Source organism: Phoca vitulina, unplaced genomic scaffold, assembly GCF_004348235.1.
Source record: "Phoca vitulina isolate PV1807 unplaced genomic scaffold, GSC_HSeal_1.0 scaffold7, whole genome shotgun sequence".
Classification (NCBI taxonomy): Eukaryota; Metazoa; Chordata; class Mammalia; order Carnivora; family Phocidae; genus Phoca; species Phoca vitulina.
The window spans coordinates 11890209-11910713 of record NW_022589710.1 but is presented as its reverse complement, the minus strand read 5'-3'; the positions used below and the strand labels follow the sequence as shown (position 1 = coordinate 11910713).

Here is a 20505-nt window from a genome sequence, read left to right as displayed (position 1 = left end):
TGCCTTTAACTTCTTGCCTAATTGCTCTGGCTAGGACTTCTAATACAATGTTGAATAAAAGTAGCAAGAGTGGGCATCTTGTTCCTGATCTTTGAGGAAAATATTTCAACTTTTTACCATTAAGTATGGTGTCAGCTGTGGGCTTGTCATATATGGCCTTTATTATGTGGAGGTGCATGTCCTATATACCCAGTTTGTAGGGAGTTTTTATTACAAGTGGATGTTGAATTTTGTCAAATGCTTTTTCTACATCTATTAAGATGATCATGTGATTTTTATCCTTCATTTTGTTAATGTGGTGAATCACATTGATTTTTGGATGTTGAACCATCTTTCCATGCTTGAAATAAATCCCACTTAATCGTGGCTATGATCCTTTTAACTCATTGTTGAGTTTGGGTTTGCTGCTCTTTTGTTGAGGATTTTTGCATCTATGTTCTTCAGAGATATTATTCTATAGTTTTCTTTCTTTCTCTCTCTCTGTCTTTTTTTCTTTTTTTTAAAGATTTTGTTTAGTTATTTGACAGAGAGAAACACAGCGGGAGCGGGAACACAAGCAGGGGGAATGGGAGAGGGAGAAGCAGGCATCCCGCGGAGCAGGGAGCCTGATGCGGGGCTTGATCCCAGGACTGTGGGATCATGACCTGAGCCAGAGGCAGACGCTTAACGACTGAGCCACCCAGGCGCTACCTCTCTCTCTTTCGTTCTCTCTTTTTCTTTCTCTTTCTTCTTTTCTCCTTTCTTTCTTTCTTTTTTTTTTTTTTTTTTAACTGTCAGGGTAACGCTGGCCTTATGAGTTCAGAAGTATTCCCTCTTCTCTCATATGGAAGAGTTGGAGAAGAGTTGGTAATTATTTTTCTTTATTTTTTTTTTAAAGATTTATTTATTTATTTATTTATTTGAGAGAGAGAGAGAGAGAGAAACAGCATGAGAAGGGAGAGGGTCGGAGGGAGAAGCGGGCTCCCCGCTGAGCTGGGAGCCTGATGTGGGACTCGATCCCAGGACTCCGGGATCATGACCTGAGCCGAAGGCAGTTGCTTAACCAACTGAGCCACCCAGGCACCCTATTTTTCTTTAAATGTTTGGTAGAATTCACCAGTGAAGCCATCTGGTCCTGGACTTTTCTCCTTGGGAGGCTTTTGATTACTGACTCAGTCTCCTTACTTGTAATTGTTCTGTTCAGATTCAGACCAATAAGTAGTCATTTATATGTGGATAATGTACATTTAATGCCATTATTGATTTAGTTAAGTTTGAACCTGTTGTCTTGCTATTTGTTTTCTATTTGCCCTGTTTTTAGTTCCCTCTTCTCTCTTTTTTGCTTTCCTTGTATTAGTTGAATAAATTTATGATTCTTTTAGAAATCTCCTTTGTTGGTTTATTAGCATCTCTTTATTATTATAGTGATTGCTTTAAGATTTATAATATACATCTTTACCAGAGTCTACTCTTAGGTGATATACCACTGTATCACTTCTCATATTGTATAACAACTTTATAACAGTGTACTTCCATTTCTCCCCTCAGCCTTTATACTTTTTTGGTCATACATACTTATACATGTTGTAAACGCCATACCATATTATTTTGTTTAAGCAGTTATTTTTTTAAGGACTTTTAAATAATAATAAGAAAACATGCATTTACCCATGTAGTATCATTTCCCACTGCTCCTCATTTCTTTGCAGAGATAGTTATTTCTATCCATCCAGTATTATTTTGGTTCTGCCTGAAGGACTCCTTTAATGTTCCTTTGTGATAATAGTCTGCAGGTGATGAATTCCTTACACTTTTGTTTGTGTGAAAAGTTTTTATTTTGCCTTCTTTTTGGAAAAATATTTGACTCTGTTTAGAATTCTAAGTTGATAGCCTTTTCCTTTGTCCTTTAAAGATTTTATTCCACTGTCTTCTTTCTTTCCTTCCTTTCTTCCTTCCTTCCTTCCTTCCTTTCTCTCTCTCTTAAAAGATTTTATTTTTAAGTAACCTCTACATGCAATATGGGGCTCAAACCGACAACCCCGACCGAGATCAAGAGTTGTATGCTCCACTGACTGAGCCAGCCAGGTGCTCCTTGCTTGCATTATTTTGATAAGTCTGCCATCATTTTTACTCTGTACATAACATTTAAAAAATTTTTTCTGGCAGCTTTTAAGATTTTCTTTTCATCACTGGTTTTGAGCAGTTGTGCCATGGTATAGTTTTCTTAGTATTTTTTGGCTTTGGGGGTTCATTGAGCTTCTTAGATTCGGTTTACATTTTCATTAAGTTTGGTCATTTTTTTTCCCCACATCTTTCTCCCCTTTTTTGGAATTTCATTTATTAATATATGAGTAAGTATTCATATTAGATTGGTATATTGGGAAAGTATTATTAGTATATTGGAAGGTCTCAGCTTGAAAATAACTGACATTCTTTTCCATTTAGGGGGATTCTTTTTTCTCTGGGTTTTATCTTGGATAGTTTCTATTGCTGTCTTCAAGTTCACTAGTATTCTGCTACATGCAATCTGCATTGATTTTATCTAGTTTATTTTTCATCTCAGATGTAGTTTTTATCTAGTTCATTTTGGGTGTAAAATTATATCATCTCTATGTCTTTTTAACATCTTGAACACTTGGAATACAGTTAAAGTAACTTAATATACTTCTGTGCTTATTCTAACTTCTTTGTCAGTTCTGGGTCAGTTTTAATCAATTGTGATTATTTTCTTTATCCTGAGTTGTTTTCTTGCTTCTTTCTATGCTAACTAATCTTCGCATATCTGATACTGTGAATTTGATCTTAGCTTCTGGATATTTTTGTATTCCTATAAATTCTTGAGCTCTATTCAGGGATGCAGTTAAATTACTTGAAAGCAGTTTGAGCATTTCAGGTCTCGCTTTTGTGGTTTCTTGAGTGGATCTGTCTGGGGCTAATTATTACTTATTATGAGGCAACATCTTCCTGAGTATTCTACCTGGTGAATGCTCTGCAGATTATGAGTTTTTCTGTAGTTCAAATCTTGGAAACAGGTGCTATTCTCAGTCTTCTGTGATCAGTACTGTTCTCTCAAATTCTTTCACATAGTTCTTTATCCTGTCTTGGGAAGTTTCCTTGTAAGTATGTTATGATCATACTGGAAGGGGATCTTCCTCAGTATCCTGAGTTCTCACTGTGTGCATCTCTTTCTTCTTTGGTGCTTTGTCGTGTGAATTCTAATTATCCTGGTTTCCTTGGACTATTAGCTGATATTCTCAGTTTATGGATTCTGCTGGCTGTGTCTGATTCCCTTCTCACCATGGCCTGAAGGCTCTTAAGTCAGTAAGCTGGAGCAGTCCCAAAGCACCTGTTTGTGTGCCATCTGTCAGGAATGACTTTCCTTACCTGATGTCTGTACCTGCTTGAAACAAACAAAAAAACCACAAAAGCCCCTAAAACATAAGTTTTCTTTTTTTGTCTCATTTTTAAAATTTCGATAAACTTTTTTTTATTAACATATAATGTATTATTTGTTTCGGGGGTACAGGTCTGTGATTCATTGGTCTTACACAATACACAGCGCTCCCCACAGTATATACCCTCCCCAGTGTCCACCACCCAGCCACCCCTCCACCCCATCCCTCCCAGCCCCCTCCACTCCAGCAACCCTCAGTTTGTTTCCTGAGATTAAGAGTCTCTTATGGCTTGTCTCCTTCTCTGGTTTCATCTTGTTTCATTTTTTCCTCTCTTCCTCTATGATGCCTTGTTTCTCAAATTCCACATATCAGTGAGATCATATGATAATTGTCTTTCCCTGATTGATTTATTTCGCTTAGCATAATACCCTCTAGTTCCAGCCACGTCGTTGCAAATGGCAAGATTTCATTTTTTGATGGCTGCATAATATTCCTGTGTGTGTGTGTGTGTGTGTGTGTGTATGTACCACATCTTCTTTATCCATTCATCTCTCGATGGACATCTGGGCTCTTTCCACAGTTTGGCTATTGTGGACATTGCTGCTATAAACATTGGGGTGCAGGTGCCCCTTCAGATCACTACATTTGTATCTTTGGGGTAAATACCCAGTAGTGCAATTGCTGGGTCATAGGGTAGCTCTATTTTCAACTTTTTGAGGAATCTCCATACTGTTTTCCAGAGTGGCTGCACCAGCTTGCATTCCCACCAACAGTGTAAGAGGGTTCCCCTTTCTCCGCATCCTTGCCAACATCTGTCATTTCCTGACCTGTTAATTTTAGCCATTCTGACTGGTGTGAGGTGGTATCTCATTGTGGTTTTGATTAGTATTTCCCTGATGCCGTGTGATGTTGAGTACTTTTTCATGTGTTTGGCCATTTGGATGTCTTCTTTGCAGAAATGTCTGTTCATAAAACATAAGTTTTCAAGACATCGTACCCCAGCTACTGATAGTAGGAGGTTCTCTGAAACAAATGAGACTGAAAATTGGCTTCATACAAAGCAACTTGCTCCCCATATTTTACTTTTTTATATTTAGAGAAGAAATTGGTTATCATTTGATCACTGAAAAATACGTGATTGTTTTTCTCTAATCTGAATGTGTTAATGTTTCACAAGGAAAATTAGATTAAAATATCCTAAGTCAGAAAAATAAGGAATATTCAATAGGTATAAATGGTAATGTATAAGGATAGAAACAAATATTATATCTTCATTAAATAAACTTAAAAATGGTATAGATTACGTTTGGACTAATATGAATGAAAATCTGAAAATGTATAGGAGTCATTGTGAATTGTAAACTGCTTATAAAAATAAATTGATTTTATACCTTGAATATATTTTTAAAGATTTGATATGCAAAATTAGTAATTCTATATACATGATATTAGGCTTTTTTATATTCTTTATTTATTTTTATTTTTTTTTAAAGATTTTATTTATTTGAGAGAGAGAGAATGAGAGAGAGCACATGAGAGGGGAGAGGGTCAGAGGGAGAAGCAGACTCCCTGCTGAGCAGGGAGCCTGATGCGGGACTCGATCCAGGGACTCCAGGATCATGACCTGAGCTGAAGGCAGTCGCTTAACCAACTGAGCCACCCAGGCGCCCCTTTTTTATATTCTTTAATTTGAGTCTTACTGATTTGAAAAATTAATTTGACCTAATTGAAATACTTTGCCTTTGTGTATTTATGAAGAAGTGATATACTGAACAGATTATTTACGTGTTACTGATTAATTAAATAATTACTAAAAGAAGCTGTTTCAAATACTGTAAGCCACCTCTGCATTAACATTTCATTTTTATTAAGGATTTTATTGCATCTAAATGACTTTATATAAAGCTTATAGGACTGCATAAAATGTGCAGTATGTGCAATAGAACAATTAGTGGTAAAACAGACAACTGAATACCCATACTTAAAGAAAGGAAACATTATCAGGTTCTAGGGATGAGCTGATTAAAGCTCTAAGGCATTGAATTTGGTTCTTAGATTTCCTGACAGTTAAAGTGAAAAGAGCTATGTTGGGTTAAGTTTTCAGTGTCTTAAAAAAAGCATACTTTTTCTAAAAAAACATTTTTTTCTTGTTTCTAAATTCAATCATGGCTTATGTGTATACGTGTGTGTGTGTTCATATATTAGCTAACATCTTTTCTTCTAGAAGGATCCATGTGATAGAAATAGACCTTGAGGAAAATAGGAAATAGGGATAAGTATGTTTGTTAAATCTGTTTCTAATTTCAAATATCTATACAATCTATATGATTTTTTCCTTTTTTTCTTTTTTTGGATTTCTGTCAATGGCATCATCATCCTTCAAGTTACTAAAACATGAAACTTTCATCTTTGACAATGTGGTAGACAAAGATAAATGGATGTAAGGGTATCCCACATAAATGTATCTTTTTCTGCCACATTGTCTTCTTTAACTTCTTGTTATCCCTTTCTGGTACTTTACATTTTAGCAATATTGAATCAGAAGTCACTTTCTGTGATGCCTGTACCTTTGCTAATGGTATTCACTGTACCATGCTGTCTTCATGTCACTCTTAGACCCGAAGCTTCTGCTCTTCCTTCAAGGCTCAGGGCAAAATCTGTATATAGCTTTGGTGCAGCTTTCCCTATCAGAGGGGCATAGGAGCTTTTCCTACACCGTGCTATTTACTTTTAGTAATTTGGTTATTTTGTTACAATGTATTTATTTGAATGACTGTATCATAACTATCTTCCTGAGGGCAGAGGTGTGTCTTTTCTTCTTTATGTTCCTAGACTCAACTAGTGCCTGGCATATAATAGGTGCTCAGTAAATATTATGTAGTTCAAGAATGAATATGTTTAAAATAAAATAAAATAAGGGCACCTGGGTGGCTCAGTTGGTTAAGCGACTGCCTTTGGCTCAGGTCATGATCCTGGAGTCCCGGGATCGAGTCCCACATCGGGCTCCCTGCTCGGCGCGGAGTCTGCTTCTCCCTCTGACCCTCCTCCCTCTCATTCTCTCTGTCTCTCATTCTCTCTCTCGCAAATAAATAAAATCTTAAAAAAAAAAAAAAAATTTAAAATAAAATAAAATACCTGATTAAGCTAAAAAAAAAAAAAAGAATGAGTATGTTAGGTATGAGGAGAACAAAGTTGCTTTTTTTGTGGCAATTTCCTTTTAATTGACCATGGCAGAAAAAAACATTTAAAGTCAGTGTCCTGATCAGAAAGAGACCTTGGGTTGTCTTTAGTACCTGTGCAGAAAAATGGGTTCAGAACCTAAAGTCTGTACTATGTAAAAAAGAAAAACCAAAAAAACAGAACATTAACTGAAAAAGGTTTATGGCATTATGGAGAAATTATCAGATAATCTCCCCTCATTATTGAGAGAAATCTTCATGACTCATATACATCTAATTTTTAGAAAACTTATGGCTGATAGCCCAACAATATGTTAGCTTTAAGGTGTGTTTCCCCACCCCCATTTAACAGAATACACTGATCTGTAGCTAGAGAAGGTGAGTAAATGTAGCACAAAACATCAAGTTTGTGGCCCTAATTTGTCATAGCAGCCACAGGAGACTAATACAGATTTCTTAATGTCTTGGCCTTTTGCTCTTCCATATGAATTTGGGAATCAGCTTGTTAAATCCCTAAATAATATTTGTTAGGATCTTTTATTGGATGGACTCGGATCTGTAGGTTTAATTTAGAGGAGGTTGATACTGGTAGGGTATCTGTTCTTCCTATTCCAAGGAGCCTCCATTTGTTTATTTAGGCTCTTTTTATTTAAGAAGGACTTGCATGTCTTTTTTATAGTCAAGGACAGTTAACATTAAAAAAGGATGTTAATTTTTAAAAGGAGGACTTCTGTTTGCTACAGGAGGAGCTCATGTGACCACTTCATTAAATGGTGGTTTAGATAAAGATGAAGGAGAAAGAATGTTCATCTGCATAAAAAGTGATATATAGATGTTTTATAACAAAATAAATTCAAAATAGTTCTAAATCTTCAGGATAAAATGGGAAAGAAATAAGGAAATATATTTTATATATCGGGATAGGGAAGACCATTCTCAAAACTTACACCAGAGTGAGAAATCATCACAGAAATGCTTGATAAATTTGCTTATATGAAACATTTTATAGCTATAATAGTAAAACCCATCATTAGCAGAGTTAAAAAACACCAAACTATGAAACATATGCAACAAGTTTAAGAGAATTAATTCCCTAACTTATGGGCTATTAAATATGAAACTTGGAAAAGATTGTGACATATGTTGTCAAGACATATTAAAAGTAGACCCTCTCGGTCTGCCCTCTCCCTCCTCCACTGCTGTGGCCTCCTGCTGCTGCTGCTCCTGGTGCTGCTTGTGTGCTCGTTCAGTGAGGACCTGGTACCTCCTTTGTGAAGTGGCAGCTGAGGAGACTCCGATGCTCTCCATTGCTGATGAAAAGCCCCAGGAAGGAGACAAGGCTGAGAATAATGGTCATTATTAATTTGAAGGTGACGGGGCAGGATGGTTCTGTGGTACAGTTTAAGATGAAGAGGTATACACCACTTAGTAAACTAATGGAAAGCCTAGTTTGTCAGTGAGGCAGATCAGATTCTGATTTGATGGGCAGCCAATCAATGAAACAGACACATCTGCACAGTTGGAAATGGAGGATGAAGATACAGTTGATGTGTTCCAGCAGCAGACAGGAGGAGTCTACTAAAAAGAGGACTTGCTACTCTACTCTAGAACTCTCTTCCTCCAGACCAAGACAGTCTCAATGAGAAAACTGCAGTTTGATTCCACCACATCTTGACTACTACAGTATTGTTTTCTCGATTCTTTCATTTTCCCCTTCCCCATTACTTAATTGTATATAAAGTAACTGTGTATGTGCACAAGCATACTGTATTTTTTTTTAAAGATTTTTATTTATTTATTAGAGAGAGAGAGAGAATGATAGAGAGCATGAGAGGGAGGAGAGTCAGAGGGAAAAGCAGACTCCCTGCCGAGCAGGGAACCTGATGCAGGACTCGATCCTGGGACTCCAGGATCATGAGCTGAAGGCAGTCGCTTAACCAACTGAGCCACCCAGGCGCCCCTGTATTTTTTTTTTTTTTAGCTAAATGGCCGATGGTATGTTTTGATTGACATCAAATGGAGATGGAATGGGGAAATAGACTGGTTCTGTGAAAATACCTCCTTTCTCTATTAGTGGCATGCTCATTCAGCTCTTTATATTCCAGTAAGTTATTTTGTTCTCAGCATTTAACAAAAAAAAGAACAACATAAAAATCCTTGCATACCTTGTTCAATTGGAGAATTTTAATGTTTTTTATTTATCATTTATCATATCAAGGAGAATTTTATAACTTTTTTGTATGAAGCTGTTATATGTAGGGCAATCTGTCTTTAAGTAGGGATAAATTACTCTAAAAGAAATTAATCCTAGATAGTTTTCTTTTCAAGTCAAGCATCTTGTTGTTTAAAAAGATTTTATTTATTTATTGGCCAGAGAGAGAGAGCTCGTGCATAAGCAGCGGGAGGGCAGGCAGAGGGAGAAGCAGGCTCCCAGCTGAGCAAGGAGCCCAATGCGGGACTTGATCCCAGGACCCTGGGATCATGACCTGAGCCAAAGGCAGAAGCTTAACGACTGAGCCACCCAGGTGCCCATAGATTCTGTACTTTATTCTCAGTCTCTAACCTACTAAAAAGGGATAAATTAGAAAATTATTTAAAAGTTACATTTTGGGAAAACAAGAATTGAATGAAAGGAAATAAAATTCATTGTTGGTATTTTATGTCAAATAAACACAAGGAAATCCTTAAATTGTGTCACCTAGCAAAATTACTCTTTCCCTTCCCACCCAAAACTGAAGTAAAATAGCTAGTAAAAGGTACATTTGTGTTACCAAAAATTTGTCATCATTGTCTGAATCCTTTTAAATCAGTAGGTTCAAGATTCCCAATCACCTTTCTTTTTCTATCAGTTGTCTTTAGAGCCTTCTAGAGGCAAGTTGGTTGTTACAATAAACTGCTGCTTATAAACATGCCATTTATTGTAAAATGTCTTTGAGGAAAATACACATCTGTTTGATGACTTTATTTCTTTAAAACTCTTGAAAATGTTGGGTCTGAGCAATCATTTGAATAAATATGTAGTGCTTTGCTAGATTTTAGGCAACTACAAAGGAGTAAAGGAGTTGATGGTACAATAAAATGTTAAATATGAAATAGTATAAAAGAGAAAGATTGTAGGAATTTGTAATAGTATTTACTTTTTTTATTCATTGTAATACATTTTCCAAATGTGCATATGTTTATTTTCAGTATCCAGAAGAATGCCTTTGAGTGTAGGGGGATGAATTGAGAAATTATTTTCTATTTTAGAGGTGTAGAACTGGATCCAGAATAGTAGTAGCAATGTATTTTGATTCTTCTATTGTCTGACCACTCAAAAAAAAGACATTATTTTATAATAATAGTGGTATACTAATAGCTGGAGTTTGACCCTGTAAAAGTGAAAGTAATGCATTCGTTCACAGTAAACATCAGTAGTTGGTGATACAATAGTTTGTAGTTTCTAGACTTAGAAAAAAAGTTTTTTCCCCAGTCTGATTTCTCTTCTCTTTTTCAGATTAATTCTTTCCCAGACTAGCCTAGAAGTTCTAGCTCTCAGATTCAGTTAGCCAGTTAAGGTTAGGCAGATCTCACAAATTGGATGTCAGGGGGTTGAATATTAGACTATCTAAAAGGAGTAGATTGGCAAAATAAACAGAAATATTCATCCTTTAGCATTCTCTCCCCATTTCCCCTTACTCTCTGCCCCTGGCAACCATTAATCCACTTTCCATCTCTATGAATTTGACTATTCTAGATGTTTCATATAAATGGAATCATAAAATATGTGGTCTTTTGTGTTTGTTTTTTTTACTTAACATAATGTTTTCAAGGTTTTAGCATTTAATAGTACTTCATTCCTTTTTATGGCTGAATAATATTCAGTTGTATGGATATACCACATTTTGTTTTTCCATTCATCAGTTGGGGACATTGGGTTGTTTCTACTTTTTGATTATTAGGAATAATGATGTACAAACATTTGTGTGGTTGTGTTTTCAGTTTTTGGGTATATACTGTTCCAGGAGTTGAGCTGCCAGGTCATACAGTTATTCTATATTTAACTTTTTGAGAAACTGCCAAACCATTTCCAAAGCAGCTGCATCATTTATATTCCACCACCAATGTAAAATAGAATGAAATTTCCCCACATGCTTGTCATGCTTGTTATTATCCATCTTTCTGAGTATAGCTATTCTAGTGGATGAGAAATGGTATCTGATTGTGGTTTCTTTGTTTTTGTTTTTCCCTTGGGGGCTAATCCAGTTTACTATTTATGGGAAACAAGTGTTTCTTCAGTCTCACTACCTTCATACTAATCTGCTCTTTCAGTTTTAAAGGGTGACAGGCAGATGGCAACTCCCAGGAATCTCACAAAGTAGGCAAGTCACCTTAGGGGAAAAGTTAGATATATTTGAGATAGTATTTTTACATTAATATTACTGCTTCTTGTCTGTGACAAGGAATATCTTTCAGTTTAAGTCTTTAGTCTCTCTTAGCGATATTTCATAGTTTTTAGTATACAAATTTTCATTTCTTTCATTCCCAAATATCTTATTCTTTTCATGCTGTTGTAAATGGAGTTGTTTTCTTATTTTCACTTGTGGATTATTCATTGCTAGAGGATAGAGATACAGTTGATTTTGTATTCTGAAACCTAGATGAACTTGTTTTTTTGGCTCTTACAGATTTTTGTGTGGATTCCTTAGGATTTTTTATATATAAAATCATGTCATTTGTGAATAGAGATGTAATGCTTCTTTTTTACAATTTGTATGACTTTTATTTATTTTTTATACCTAATTTCTTTAGCTACTCCTTCCAGTACAGTGTTGAGTAACGGTAGCAAAAAGGGGCATCCTTGTTTTGTTTATGTTTTTAGAGGTAAAGCTTTCAGTCTTTTACCAGTCAGTATGAAGTTAGCTTTGGATTTTTTCATAGATGCCCTTTATCAGATTGAGGAAATTTTCGATTCCTAACTTTTTGAGTGTTTTTATCATGAAAAGATGTTGTATTTTGTTACTTTTTCTGTGTCTATTGAGACAATGATGTGGGTTTTGACCTGTATATTAATATGGTGTATTGCAATGATTGATTTTTCTGTGTTGAACTGATCTTGCATTATGGGATAAATCCCACTTGGTCATGGTGTATAGTACTTTTTATATATTGCCATATTCAGTTTTATAGTATTTTGTTGAGGATTCCTGTGTCTGTATCAGTAAGGGATATTTGTCTGTAGTTTTCTTGTAATGTCTTTGATTTCGGAATGAGGGTGATACTGGCCTCATAGAGTGCGTTGTAAAGTATTCTCTCTCTTTTGGAAGTGTTGATAGGATTCACCTATGAAGCCATTTGGTCCTGGGCTTTTCTTTCAGATCAGTTTTCCTTATTATCAAATCAGTCTTTTTACTTCTTACAGATATACTGATATTTTCTCTTTTTGAGTCAGTTTTGGTATTTTATGTCTTTCTAGGAATTTGTCCATTTTATATAGGCTATGTAATTTGCTAGCATACGGTTGTTCGTAGTATTCCCTTATGATATTTTTTTTTTATTTCTGTAAGGTTGGTAGTAATGTCCTTTTTTCCAGTCCAGATTAGTAATTTTAATCTTATCTCTTCTTATCTTGGACAGTATGACTAAAGGTTTCTCAATTGTGTTTTCATTGATGTTTTTGTGTTGTTTTTTTCTTCTCTATTTCAAATATCCTCACTCTTTATTGTTTCTTTTTTTTCTGCATGCTTTAGAGTTAGTATGCTTTGTTTTCTAGTTTCTTAAGGTGGAACATTAGATTATTGATTTTGAGATCTTTACTTTCATTTAGGCATTTAAAGCTGTAAATTTTCCTCCTAGCACTACTTTAGCTGAATGCCATAAATGTTATGTTCTCATTTACATTTCAAGGTATTTTTTTCCCCATGGATTTGAGTTAGTCTAGAATCCTTTCATTTCAGCCTAATGGACTCCCTTTAGTATTTTTTTATAGGACAGGTCTGCTAGCAATGAATTCTCAGTTTTTGTGTATCTGGGTATGTCTTTATTTCTCCTTAATTAAGTTTTGCTAGATATAGATATTTTTATTGCTAGCCTTTTTCTTTGTGCTCTTTGACAGGGTCATCTCAGTGCCTTCTGACCACCACGTTTTCTTTTTTTTTTTTTTCATGTGTCAGTACTTTTAATGTTGTGTACATCAAATTATAGTAAAAAGATGACTATAAACAACATGCAGCCCCTCTATTTTCATGAACAGCACAACAGTTTACAGTAAACCGAGTTTATATTCCACCATCAAGTGTGGTTCTCCCATTAGTTCACTTTGTGACGGGTCATTAAGAATATCTTCAAATCCAATAGTCTCATCATTACCCCTCAAGATACCCAGTGAAAGGTTTGAACTTGGAAGAAATGGAAGACGCTGCACCTGCTGCACTGCCTTGAACTCCATTTGTAATTTTAGTGGAGCAAACAGACCCTGGATGTTTCTTAGTGTGGAAAAATTCATTTTATCTTGGTTGAGCTGGAAATTTTTTTCTGATAATTCAAGAGGATGACTGGGCAAAAGTTCATTTTTCACACAAGGAAGGCCTTTTCGAAGAAGATCATGACCTTCAAAATGTCCACTTGCTGAAAGTTCAGTAACTGGAATACCGTCCTTTAACTGAGATCCAAGTCCTCTGGCATTCATCTTCACTTGCTCTGTGAATAGCCTCTCAGCCCCGTTACCGTCCACCACGTTTTCTAATGAGAAATCAGATCTTTTTCTTATTGAGGCTCCTTGTTAAGTGAAACATTGCTTCTTTCTTGGTGCTTTCCAAGACTTTGAGAGTTTTGTTATGAGGTATCTAGGTTTGGGTCTCTTTGGGTTTATTCCACTTGGAATTTGTTGAGTTTCTTGAATGTGCACATAAATGTTTTTAATCAAATTCAGGAAGTTTTCAGCCGTTATTTCTTGAAATAATTCTTTTTTTCCCCTCTTCTCTGGGTCTCCTGTCGTACATGTATTGGTATGTTTGTTTGTGAGCCACAAGTCTTTTAGGCTCTGTTCATTTTTTTTTTCATTATTTTTTCATTTTATTCCTTAGATTAGATGATCAACTAACCTATCTTTGACGTTGCTGACTTTTTATTTTGACAATTCAGATGTTTTTCAGTTTGTTTCTCTTTTTTTTCCTTCATTTGTTTCTTAAATTCCACATATGAGTGAAATCATATTGTGTTTGTCTTTTCCTGACTGGCTTATTTGACTTAGCATTATACTCTGTAGATCCATCCATGTTGTTGGAAATGGCAAGATTTCATTCTTTTTTATGGCTCCAGTATACATACACACACACATACACACTACATCTTCTTTATCCATTCATCTATTGATGGACACTTGGGCTTCTTCCATCGTTTAACTATTGTAAATAATGCTGCCATAAACATAGAGGTGCATGTATCCCTTTGAATTAGTGTTTTTGCATTTTTTGAGTAAATACCCAGGAGTGTGATTCCCAGATTATAGGGTAGTTCCATTTTTTAAATTTTTTAAGGAACCTCCATATGGTCTTCCCCAGTTGCTGCATCAGTTTGCATTCCCACCAACAGTGCACAAGGGTTCCTTTTTCTCCACATCCTTGCCAACACTTGTTTAAGTTTTTGATTTTAGTCATTCAGGTAGGTGTGAGGTGATACCCATGATGGTTTTGATTTGCATTTTCCTGATGATGAGTGATGTTGGGCATCTTTTCATGTGTCTGAGGGCCATCTGTATGTCTTTTGAGGAATATCTGTTGGTGTCTTCTGTCCATTTTTCAGTTGGGTTATTTGTATCTTTTTGGTGTTGAGTTGTGTAAGTTCTTTATATATTTTGTACACTAACCATTTACTGAAAATGTCATTTGCAAGTATCTTCTCCCATTCAGTAGGTTGTCTTTTGGTTTTGTTGGTTGTTTCCTTTGCTGTGCAGAAGCTTTTATTTTGATGTAGTCCCAATAGTTTATATTTGCTTTTGTTTCCTTTGCCTCAGGAGACCCATCTACAAAGATGTTGCTATGACCAGTGTCAGAGAAATTACTGCCTATGCTCTCTTCAAGGATTTTTCCATAAAAATGGTCTCACATTTAGATCCGTAATCCATTTTGAGTTTATTTTTGTGTATGGTGTAAGAGGATGGTCCAGTTTCATTCTTTTGCATGTAGACTTTTTCCTATTGCATATTCTTTTTGTTGAAGATTAATTGACCATATAATTGTGGGTTTATTTTGGGTCTTTTTATTCTTTTTTTTTTTTTTTTTTTAAGATTTTTATTTATTTTTTGACAGAGAGAGAGAGACAGCGAGAGAGGGAACACAAGCAGGGGGAATGGGAAAGGGAGAAGCAGGCTTCCCTGCCGAGCAAGGAACCCGATGTGGGGCTCGATCCCAGGACCCTGGGATCATGACCTGAGCCAAGGGCAGACTCTAAACGGCTGAGCCACCCAGGCGCCCCTGGGCTTTGTATTCTGTTCCCGTGATCTGTGTGTCTATTTCTGTGCTAGTATCATACTGTTTTAATCATTACAGCTTTGTAATATAAGTCGAAGTCTGGAATTGCGATACCTTCAGTTTTATTTTTCTTTTTCAAGATTGTTTTGGCCATTCAGGGTTTTTTGTTTTGGTTTGGTTTGATTTTTGTGGTTCCATACAAATTTTAGGATTGTTTGTTCTCATTCTGTGAAAAATGCTGTTGGTATTCTGATAGGAAATGCATTAAATCTATAGATTGCTTTAAGTAGTATAGACATTTTAACAATATTTGTTCTTCTAATCTATGAGCATGGAATGTCTTTCCATTTCTTTGGGTCATCTTTAATTTCTTTCCTCAGTGTTTCATAGTTTTCAGAGTACTTTCATCTCTTTGGTTACATTTATTCTTAGGTATCTTATTCTTGGTGCAATGTAAATGGGATTGTTTTCTTAATTTTTCTTTCTAGTTTATAGTTGGATAAACTTTTTAATAGGAGATAGAAGACTACTAATAAAATTCAGGCAAGAGACCATAAATACAAAACTAAATGGCAGGGGGATGGGGAATAGAGAGAAAGAAAGGTACTGCAGAAGTATTTAGGAAGGTAAACTTGGCAAGAAAATGAACGATTTGTTGAGGGGTAAGGGGTGGGATGGGAGGAGAGAGTTAAAAAGAGGGGGGGGGGCGCCTGGGTGGCTCAGTCGGTTAAGCGGCTGCCTTCGGCTCGGGTCATGATCCCAGGGTCCTGGGATCGAGCCCCACGTCAGGCTCCCTGCTCGGTGGAGAGCCTGCTTCTTCCTCTCCCTCTCCCTGCTATTCTGCCTACTTGTGCTCTCTCTCTCTCTGTCAAATCAATAAAATCTTTAAAAAAAAAAAAAAAAAAAGAGGGGGAATGAGTCTGAAATTGTCAGGCTTAAGAGATAAGTGATACTACCAACCGAGGAAGGGAATACAGAAGCTAGAGAAGATGAAGGGAGGTGGATTTACTTGGGGGTCAAGATGAATGTGAGATACCTGTGAAGTTTGTAATTGGATAGGTAGTCCTCAGGAGAGGCCATGAAACAGCACCTATGGATTTGAGAGGTATTTGTATATAGATAGAGTTCATTTTGCAGTATTTAATGAAGGTGGAAGAGGAGATATTCCTGATAGACCCCAACATTTAAAGGGGAGGGTACAGAGGAAGAGAAGTTCATAATGGAGATGGAAAAATGTAGAGGAAAAAAAAAAAGGAGTGCTCACCCCCTTTTCTGATCCCATCGAAGTTTTAATTGGTCAGTGTTGCTAATATTCTCCCAATAATTTTTCTTATACTTTCCCTTTAGCACTCACTGTCCTGTTTAGCCCTAAACTTTAATATCACAGCCATTTACCTGTCTTGGGAAGTGGCATAGAGTAAGACATAGAATTTTTACCTTACACTTATACGAACTTGGTTTTGTCCTGGTTTCCTTGAATCTTTTCAGTTTAGTTTTAAATGAAGAGGTAGAATGAAGTTAATAGGGACCTATCCTTTGAAGTTTCTGGGAGAACTAAGAAAACAAAGAAAAGTGTTTCGCTCATTCCTTAGAAAACAGTGGATGTTCAATAAATATTACTTTCTTTCCTTCACATCTTTACAGCCATATCAGAATTCTTTTCTTTCTTTGCTCTGTTATGAGGAAAGCAGCTTATACCAATTTACACTAACACATGAATGGTGTTTAAATCCTTACACGATGTGTTGGAATGGATTGCTTTCACAAATGAATTTAACGAGTAAAACTTTAAGTATTGTGATAAAGTGAAGGAGGATATGATTAGCCAAGATAAGGAGAGATACTTTAGGGCAGTATGCATACAAGTGGACTAAATCCTCTGAATTCTTGGTATCTTTCACTCTTTACTTGTTCTGAATCTTCAAACAATCCACCTCAGCCTCTGTGTAGCTTTCAAATAATTCTTTAAAAATACTATTCTTTCAGAAAGAGTTTGATTTAAAATGGTCAGGAGGTTATTCTATGCTATGGCCTGCTGCCTGAAGTGTGGCTATTCTAATATTATTGATTGAGGACATAGAAGAGCTGATTTGGAGCCATTTAGTAGTTTAGGATGACCTGGGCAAGTTACCTAACTTCTCTCAGGCTTAGTTTCTTTATAAAAGGGAGATAATATACTTGTTTCAAAAACATAATTGTGGAGAATGAGTAAGGTCATGTATAAGTAACTGTAAAAGTGTTATCTATGCAAATGTGAAATACTAAGTAAGCATAAGTGATTATAATTGCTTTTGTCTTATACTCACGCTTAGCTAATAGTATAATGTTTGATAAAACAAAATTGATTTTGCTCTTAAATGAGACATTGTATCTTTGTGTAAGTTAGATTCTCTTCACTATGTCTCATTTTCTCTATGCTCGTTGTGGAATCCTTGAAGGCAGGAGAATAATTTTTATTGTATTTTATTTTATAGAGTTGGATGAGACTTAGAAATAATTACTTTGAGATCATGGTCACTTACTAATGCTTCCTTTAGTGTTTTCTCTTTTCCTTTTTAGTTCCAGAAGTTATTATCTTGCTATCAGTTGTAACCATAATCACATGTCAGGAACTTTTCTGCAGTTATTTTGAAGCATCAGTTTGATAAGGAGATAAGCTACGTATCTTAAAACTATTTTGCTTGCTTTGAAATTTTAGTAGGTTTTTAGTATGGTTTCCAGCAGGATGTTTGTTATTTGTATCTGCTTTTTATAGTGAAGGAATAATGAATAATATATATTTGAAAGATAAAAACAAACATCTTAAGCATTTGAACAGGAGAAAGGTCCCTAGATTTATTTTTATGAATTAAATCACTCAGGACAGTTATCAATAGAGAAGTTAACTTGCCTGCCTGCTACATTGTTAAATACGAGAATGAGCTTGCCATTTTTGTTTACTTTAATATTGGTTCATTATATAAAAATGAAAATCAGTTTTAATGATTATTTTCTAGGAGTCAGTATTTCTAGTTGAAATTACTTCTTATGATTAGTGTTGAGTCACTAGACTATACTTGTGAAAACATTAAAAAATGGTCATTTTGGGGTTTTGTTTATGTTGCTTTAAATTCCTTCATAAATGTATTCTGAGTGCTTTCAGAGATTCTTAAATTTTTTTCTTGTGAATAATACATTCACATGTGTAACAGGCTTCTGTGGGCACAGATGGTCATAGGTTTAGGTATTAAGAAAATACTCTGTGGATCATGGCATTTCCTAGAATATTACTTACTCCAGTTTTGGAGTTCCATTCCCCTCCCTCCCTTCACTTCAGAAAACATAATGGAATGAAAATGAATGGAAATTGTCTTGAATCTGTATGATTAATTTTTTAAATAGGTTTATTGAGGCATAACTGATACATAGTAAACTGCATATATTTTAAGTGTACAGTTTTTATTTCTTGTGGGCAGTGTATAATTGGGTTTTGCTTTTTTATCCAATGTGACAGTCTTTGACATTTTGGGGGAATCATTTTTATTTTATTTAGTGTGATTATTGATATGCCTAGATTAGAGTCTGTTATCTATTAGAGGTCTGTTATCTATTCTTTGTTATTTATCCCTATTGATCATTGTTTCTCTTTTTCTGTCTTCATTTGGATCCATTAAGTATTTTTTGTGATTTTATATTATCTCCTTTTTTGGTCATTGCCAGTACCTTTTCTGTTTTGTTTTAGTAGTTGTTTTAGTGTTTATAGTATATATCTTGAACATATTAAAGTCTGCCTTCAAGTGTGAGTACACAACTTGTCATGTAAGAATGTTACAATAGTTGACTTTCCAACCTATATACTTTTATTTTCGTGCATTTTACTTTTACATATGTTTACATATATTATAAACTCCACAATGAATTGTTATTATTTTTGTTTGAGTAGTTATCTTTGGAAAAGTTTAGAAAAATAAAAAAAAATCTCAGGCATTTACTCTGTTGTTACTATTTTCAGATCCATATTTCTGTCTGATAATATTTCCTTCTGCTTGAAAGACTTTATCATTTTTAGTAGTATTTGGGTCTGTTGCTGATGAATTCTTTCAGCTTTTGTATGTTTGAAAATGTCTTTATTTTGCCTCTGTTTTTGAAAGATTTTTACGGGATATAGAATTCAGCTGGACAGTTTTTTTTTTTTTCAGTGCTTTAAAGACACATATTGTTTTTATTTGCATTGTTTCTAATGAAAAATCTGATATCATCTTTATGTTAGTTACTATGCAACATTTTTGTTTTCTTTTTTCCAGCTGGTTTTAAGATTTTCTTTTTCTCACCATTTTGAGCAATTTAATCATTATGTGCCTTGGTGAATTTTTCTTCATTTTTCTTGTTTTGGGGAGTTTTTTGAGGTTCATGCATATGTGGATTTGTGATTTGCATCAAGCTTGAAGATCTTCAGCCAATTATTCTCCAAATATTTTTCTGCTCCTTTGGAGCAGAATTCCTTGGAGTTTTCAATTACTCATATTATTAGGCCACTTGAAGCTGTTCATTAATGTGCTTTTCAATTTTTTGGATTATCATTTTTCTGTTGTGTTTCTTTTGGGTAGTTTCTATTGCTATGGCTTAATTCCAGCTAGTTTACTTTACACCATCTACACTGTAGTTTTTACCTATAGAAGTTTGATTTGGATGTTCTTTTTTTATGTCTTCCATTCTCAACTTTTTGGATATATGGAATACAGTTAGAGCAACTATTTTAATGCCCTTTTCTGCTCCTTTTCGCCCCTGTGTTAAAATGTAGTTTAAATCTGATTTAATGATTACTCTCTTCATTATGAATTAGGTTTTCCTGCTTTGCATGCCTGGTAATCATCAATTATATATAAGACATTGTGAATTTTACCTTGTTGGGTCCTGGATATTTTGTATACCTATGAATTTTCTTGAGGTCTTTTCCTGTTCTGGGATTCACTTATTGGAAGCAGTTTAATCCTTGTGTATCTTGCTTTTCTGATATATTGGGTGGCTTTAAGTAGTGTTCTTCAGTCTAGGGTAAATTGCTCTATGAAATATGAGTCTTTCTAATCTAGTTTGTGGGAATAGGCACTCTTTTTGGCCTGTGTGAATGCCTGGGACTTTTATCTTTATTCCTTTCTGTTACACTCCTCCTTTAATATGGGGGTTAGCTTTCGTTACTCATGCTTAATTTATTTCCTTTCCGTCAGAGAGCATAGTTTGTGGTATGTGACTCTTGGTAATTTTTCTGTTTGTGTCCTTAATTAGTTTTGTAAATATACCACTTTTGCATGAAAAGATTTATTCTCTGTTGGATTTAGAGTTTTATTTAGTAGAGTTTTATTAGTTAATACTAAGTGTGTTGTTCAAATCTTCTGTGGACTTACTAGTCTTGCCTCTATTAAATAGGAAACAGATATATAAAATCTACCACACAATTAGTGAGTTTGTTTCTCCTTAGAAATTTGTTGGTCTTTGCTTTTTACATTTTGAAACTTTTCATGCAAA

At 35.1% G+C, this 20505-nt stretch overlaps 2 protein-coding genes and 1 pseudogene across 13 annotated transcripts in view; 2 read left to right on the top strand and 1 right to left on the bottom strand.

Moving 5' to 3' along the window:
- RALGAPA1 (Ral GTPase activating protein catalytic subunit alpha 1) overlaps positions 1 to 20505 on the top strand; it is a 247521-nt gene that overhangs the window by 11758 nt on the left and 215258 nt on the right. The window lies entirely within an intron of this gene.
- On the top strand, positions 6507 to 8336 carry LOC116632906 (annotated as a pseudogene). Its single transcript, XR_004299526.1, has one exon. The product of XR_004299526.1 is annotated as a small ubiquitin-related modifier 2-like (transcript).
- On the bottom strand, positions 11838 to 13693 carry LOC116632907 (proteasome maturation protein-like). The gene has a single exon (XM_032404963.1). It carries the CDS (start codon positions 13218 to 13220, stop codon positions 12795 to 12797), a length of 426 nt encoding a protein of 141 aa, XP_032260854.1. The 5' UTR covers positions 13221 to 13693; the 3' UTR covers positions 11838 to 12794.

What these genes read in the sequence shown, in the direction of transcription:
- LOC116632907 (XM_032404963.1), bottom strand. Translation starts at nt 13,220, where the DNA reads ATGAATGCCAGAGGACTTGGATCTCAGTTAAAGGACGGTATTCCAGTT.